This window comes from Girardinichthys multiradiatus, chromosome X (genome assembly GCF_021462225.1).
Source record: "Girardinichthys multiradiatus isolate DD_20200921_A chromosome X, DD_fGirMul_XY1, whole genome shotgun sequence".
NCBI classification, from domain to species: Eukaryota; Metazoa; Chordata; class Actinopteri; order Cyprinodontiformes; family Goodeidae; genus Girardinichthys; species Girardinichthys multiradiatus.
The window spans coordinates 9,537,535-9,544,064 of NC_061817.1; the positions used below are offsets into that span (position 1 = coordinate 9,537,535).

Consider the following 6,530-nt stretch of genomic DNA (forward strand, 5'->3'; position numbering starts at 1 on the left):
AGCATACAGCGAAAACATTTTTACATAAAATGTAGAAAAAGTCTATCTAACATTAAATCCGACTAAACTTCTGTTTAGCTCTGCAATGAAGACCAAAAGTATTACTTCTGGTTGTTAAATGGCAGAATATTGAGAGGCGACATTTAGGATTCCTTTTTTTAGTTGAGCTTTAACTACCTGGGTGATGTTGTTTCAGTATTACCATACCATGTTCTTTCCTCGTGATGCCATCTATGTTGTCAAGTGCCCCAACACAACATAATTCTGTCACCTTCAGTCAGCATCTTCACAAAGTCTTTGGCTTTTGTACCAAGGTTGAGACACACATTTCAAACCAAAACACGTCCATCTCTAGGTCACAGAACCTCCTATCAGCAGTAGTAATCCCATGGTGGTATACTTGCAGTGGTTTGAACAGGTGAAGGTGGCACCTTGAGACATTAAGAAATCGTACCCAAGGACGAACGAGACAAGTGGAAGTCCATAATTCTCTTCCTTTCCTCCAGTCAAGGAAGCAGTTTGAGGCGTTATCTTAAAATACGTCCACAGGTGTGCCTCCATTGAACACCAGTCAAAAGCTTGAAAAGCAGGGAAAGTTTTAACGTCTGTGAAAAAAAAAATTATTATTTGCCCTTTTTACTTTGTATTAAAGTTCATCTGCCTGCAGCACACCATGATCAGCAGCCCAAAAGTAAAATAAATCAATCAACACATTGTGTCTGGATTCCTCCCTCTTAGGGCGAACAGAGGAGCCTCCGTACACCCTGTCTTCTCCCATCCTGGAGACACCGCTGGACTCCCCCTTCAGCTGTGCCGACCTCACCCTCGACACCACCGGAGACCTGACCGTGGAGGACGTCAGGGATTTCCTAACGTAAGCACGCACATCAAGCGAAGTCTCTTGTTAATGTTCTTTAGAAAGCCAAAATATTTCGGTGTCTGTTTCAGGACTGTGGACGAAGCAGAAAATAACCTGAGGAACATGAAAGAGGAAGAGGGACGCTCCACCGGAATCCTCATCAACTGAAGAGGTGAAAAGTAACTTCTTAAATATCTAAACTTGTAGATCAGCTTGGGTTGACGCCTGCATGGGATGGTGTGTTGTTTTTTTTCCCCAAAGCAGCACAGCTGTTTGTAATTGAGGCGGTCCAGCTTGTGCAAACTTCAAAGCGTAGTTCTGTCTAAGTGAAGCATTCCTTCGTTCCGTTTCCATCCAGGCAGACGCTGCGTTGTCGGCGTTTTTATTCAGAAGCTTACGCATTTCTTTAGTCTTCCCTTCTTGCTGAGTTGTCTCGGGAATAAATGTAACCCTTGACCTCAGCATTTTCTGTAGAAACTGGACTCTATGGAGCTTTACTTGCCTCCCATATTTCTATCCACAAGTGTGTTTTAAGACAAGGCATAAACAAAGCAACTTGGTTTCATAGCAGGAAGTTAAGATGCAAGTTTTTGGGTAAGAAGAACTGACCTTAAATGCGTCTTTATTTTGGCTCTCTACTGCCCTCTTGTGATTCTACTGAAGCACACACTGCAGAGGCATGCAAAATTGAATGAGATTTTATTTTCTGGAACTATTATTTTTTTATCACCTCACATTTTTCAAGACAAAGTCTCAACTTCCAAAAACATGAGTGTTCTTCAAAGTAATGATCTCAGAGATGATCTGAGGAGAAAGAAATGCAGATACTGATGTTTCACCTGAAGTGGGACCCTGAGATGCTCATGTGTGTATAAGGGAAGAAAGAAAAGAAAAAGGTTTGCCTCATCATATCGCCGCACTTAAAGCTGATAAATGTGTTAACTGTAGTTTAAACTTCAGTAAACCTTTTAAACTTGCCTTGTTGCAATCACAAACCTTAATGATATACTGGGATTTTAGGAGATAGACCAACACAAAGTGGAGGGCAAAGGATGCCTAAAGTTTTTACTTTACAAAAATAGATCTGAGAATCAGGTATCGGGTAGATCGGGTATGTTTCCATCAGCTTTGCATTTAAACTGACATATTTGCCCTTTCTTCCTTGTCAGTGGAAAATCTGTGGAAAACAGAGATTCAAGTCCTGCCTCACATTCTTAATTGTATTTAGGTCTGGACTTTGACTGGGCCCCTCTAATACATGAATAGGCTCCACTTCAGCTCTGGCTGTATGTCGTCCAGCCTCAGGTCTGCAGCTTCTAACGGGTTTTCTGCCTGTATGTAGCTCCACCCATCATCCCTTTAGGGATAATGTACAGTGTTGGTTTTCCACCACATGTAGCGTTTTGCATGTAGAAATCAAATTTTCTTCACCTTCTTCCACATGTTTGCTGTCCTCCTGACGTAACTTGTGGGAAACTACAGACAGGAAAAACAAAGGCTTTCTTCTTGCCACTCTTCCATAAAAGCCAGGATTCATGTAGCCCCGGACCGGTCTGCTGTCTTCATGATGCCCCTTTCACAAACCTGAGGCCTTCACTGAACAGCTGGACCTTTGACACACAGGTCTTCTGAAGGCAATTAGTTGCACTTTATTTAGAAATGTTCAAGGGGGATGAATACAAATGCACACTACACTTTTCAGACTATTAGTCTAGAAAAATATATAAATCTACTTTATTTTTTTCTTTTGTGTCGGTCAGTCTTAAAATCCGGAATAAAATCCACAGAAGTTGGTAGTTGCAGCGTGACAAAATGTGAGAGTTCAAACTTTTCCATCAGTGAAACGTTGATTGAGGATAGTAGTTGCAGTAGGTGAGGAATTACAGGCCGGTAAGATGACCGGTTGACACTTATACTGATAAGTTGGTTTTGAGCAGCTATTTTGCCATGAAAGACTTGGACCAATAGAAATGCAAGGAATCTGTTTCTTATTGTCACAAATCTGTTTATCCATCAGTGATTGCTGTTACATTTATCTGGTTGCTGCTTGTTGACATTTGTTCATTGTTTGTCTTTGGTTTCTTTGAAGAGCTTCCAGGAGCAACTCGAGTGGTTTCCACTGGATTTCAGTGCAGGACCACAAACATCTGGCAAGGAGCCACTGAGGAGCACTCTCCTTTTAACCTGGTACAAGCTGGGAAAGAAGTCTTACAGATTCCTCCTGCTAGATGAACAAATTCCTTACCTGTAACCACTTTGGAAACACGACAGTCCCCCCTGCCCACATGGAGACTCAGAAGGACCAGCGTAGCACCTGGACAGACAGTTCCTCCTTCCACCTTCTCGCTGCTCGGCCCACTGGATGTGACTCAGCTCTCTGGAGGTTTTCTCTCTCTGAGGTTACTGTATGGTTGGAACTGGACTCGGTGCTCTGTCGCTAAACGTGCCTCTGGATGTGATGGAATCGCAGTAAAACAGAAGGTTTGCGGTTTTCAGTACAGCAACAAAAAAAAGGCAAATTAAGTATTTTTTCGAAAGTTGCAGCATCTCCATTCTGGATTCCAACAAGAACAGCAGATTTGTTTCGCTATCCTGTGTCGAGGTGGTGCATTAATCTGCATTAATCATCGCGAGGATGCAAGAAGGTGCCTGGTATTGAAGAACCGAGTACTGGAACAATGTAGGTGTTTTATACAGCAAAGATTGTTGCTCTGTTGAATGTTTTTACAGTTATGTGAGAAAGTATAGATATTTTAATAAATAGTTGGCTGTAGGAGAAGGAGGGAAATCCCACACTGTGATTTAATAAGGGGACCAGCTGGGAGGGGCTGGCAGTAAAAGCATCACTTTCCCCTCTTACTGATAGGAATTATTGGAAATCAGAGTTATTGCTGAAGATGTACACAGTTTCTGTTTACGTAGCAAATAAAGTTTGACTTTTTATCACCTGCTCAAAACTAGGATTTAAACAAATCGCATATTTGTTGTTCAGATAGAAAATAGGAATAAAAATGCATAAAGGTGAGGGAAATAAAAGTAGTTCTCTAAATCTGTAGAGGGTGCTGTTGCAAAGTAATCAGTCAGTCTAAAGGTGTTGTGTCCTCTGAAATGGTGCATTGTGGTTCATTTAGCCAGCGAGCAAAGCTTTGATCAGCATCGTTTTAAACGCTGTTACAGTTTTACAGCCTGTCAGCTTTAAAACCGAGTCGGAGCCCAAACAAACAAAAGGGCTCTGTGTATAACCTGGAGAACAACCTCACTGACTAACGCAGCTCAGCTGGTCGGATCATTCAGTCACTTTTGTTGCAGTTTTTTGTAAATGTTCTGAATGGGACATGTCATTAACCTTTTCATGCTACATCCAGCACACTTTAGCTTTTTAATCCCATCACTGAGACAAGTTGCTCAGTTCCATCTGTAGGAATTAAGATGTTTAGCATTTTGGTTGATAAACAATTGTGAATGTTAATAAAATGTATTTACTCTGAGACTTTATCCTCTGTTTCTTTGTAATTTAACTGCTGAAATGCAAAATAAGAGCTGTACCAGTAACTATTTGTCTGAAGAGAAAGGAACCGCGGTAAAAATGTTTTTCTGCTACAGACATTTCTATTGGGAGCAGAAGTGATGTCACACTGTGTGAGAGAGCAGTTGCTGCAAAGGTGGGTTTTACTCTTCGTTTAACCCCTTCCTCCCTGAATTTACTTTCACTTATATTTAAAAAGCTGATTGTGCTGTCAAGCAGATCCTAAATTAGAGATCGCTACCTTGAATACAGGTCCTTCTCAAAATATTAGCATATTGTGATAAAGTTCATTATTTTCCATAATGTCATGATGAAAATTTAACATATATTTTAGATTCATTGCACACTAACTGAAATATTTCAGGTCTTTTATTGTCTTAATACGGATGATTTTGGCATACAGCTCATGAAAACCCAAAATTCCTATCTCACAAAATTAGCATATTTCATCCGACCAATAAAAGAAAAGTGTTTTTAATACAAAAACCGTCAACCTTCAAATAATCATGTAAAGTTATGCACTCAATACTTGGTCGGGAATCCTTTTGCAGAAATGACTGCTTCAATGCGGCGTGGCATGGAGGCAATCCGCCTGTGGCACTGCTGAGGTCTTATGGAGGCCCAGGATGCTTCGATAGCGGCCTTTAGCTCATCCAGAGTGTTGAGTCTTGAGTCTCTCAACGTTCTCTTCACAATATCCCACAGATTCTCTATGGGGTTCAGGTCAGGAGAGTTGGCAGGCCAACTGAGCACAGTGATACCATGGTCAGTAAACCATTTACCAGTGGTTTTGGCACTGTGAGCAGGTGCCAGGTCATGCTGAAAAATGAAATCTTCATCTCCATAAAGCTTTTCAACAGATGGAAGCAAGAAGTGCTCCAAAATCTCCTGATAGTTAGCTGCATTGACCCTGCCCTTGATAAAACACAGTGGACCAACACCAGCAGCTGACACGGCACCCCAGACCATCACTGACTGTGGGTACTTGACACTGGACTTCTGGCATTTTGGCATTTCCTTCTCCCCAGTCTTCCTCCAGACTCTGGCACCTTGATTTCCGAATGACATGCAGAATTTGCTTTCATCCGAAAAAAGTACTTTAGACCACTGAGCAACAGTCCAGTGCTGCTTCTCTGTAGCCCAGGACTGGGGAATGCGGCACCTGTAGCCCATTTCCTGCACACGCCTGTGCACGGTGGCTCTGGATGTTTCTACTCCAGACTCAGTCCACTGCTTCCGCAGGTCCCCCAAGGTCTGGAATCGACCCTTCTCCACAATCTTCCTCAGGGTCCGGTCACCTCTTATCGTTGTGCAGCGTTTTCTGCCACACTTTTTCCTTCCCACAGACTTCCCACTGAGGTGCCTTGATACAGCACTCTGGGAACAGCCTATTTGTTCAGAAATTTCTTTCTGTGTCTTACCCTCTTGCTTGAGGGTGTCAATAGTGGCCTTCTGGACAGCAGTCAGGTCGGCAGTCTTACCCATGATTGGGGTTTTGAGTGATGAACCAGGCTGGGAGTTTTAAAGGCCTCAGGAATCTTTTGCAGGTGTTTAGAGTTAACTCGTTGATTCAGATGATTAGGTTCATAGCTCGTTTAGAGACCCTTTTAATGATATGCTAATTTTGTGAGATAGGAATTTTGGGTTTTCATGAGCTGTATGCCAAAATCATCCGTATTAAGACAATAAAAGACCTGAAATATTTCAGTTAGTGTGCAATGAATCTAAAATATATGAATGTTAAATTTTAATCATTACATTATGGAAAATAATGAATTTTATCACAATATGCTAATATTTTGAGAAGGACCTGTATAGCTCATAGTTGGCCATCCTCTGCTTTCCTCATGAGTTCCAGGATTTGAGATTCATACTCAACTCAGAATATTGTGGAACTGATCAAATTTACTGATTCTTCCAATCCTTAACATGACGCTAACAAAAAGTACAGTGAGAGACCCTATTGGTCGCTGCAGCATCTGGTACGTCTGTGTGATGTGGCCCGCTCTTCCAACCGCTCACATTTATGTGAGACATTTGATATACTTCTTATCATAAATAGTTTTAACTGACCGGTAACTTAGTGCAAAAAATTGTATTAGATTTTGAAAAAATCAAAAATATTTGGGGGCAAAAAATATTCAA

General features: G+C 41.5%; 1 protein-coding gene across 2 annotated transcripts in view; it reads left to right on the forward strand.

Annotated features, from left to right (window-relative positions):
* Positions 1–4,347, forward strand: part of LOC124863015 (lethal(2) giant larvae protein homolog 1-like) — a 45,658-nt gene extending 41,311 nt beyond the window's left edge. For both annotated transcript variants that reach the window (XM_047357248.1, XM_047357249.1), the window contains 3 exons: positions 739–874; positions 949–1,031; positions 2,949–4,347. In XM_047357248.1, the coding sequence (XP_047213204.1) occupies positions 739–874; positions 949–1,027 (215 nt within the window). In that variant the 3' untranslated portion in view covers positions 1,028–1,031; positions 2,949–4,347. The remainder of the gene's footprint in view (positions 1–738; positions 875–948; positions 1,032–2,948) is intronic.
* Positions 4,348–6,530: the final 2,183 nt, after the last annotated feature.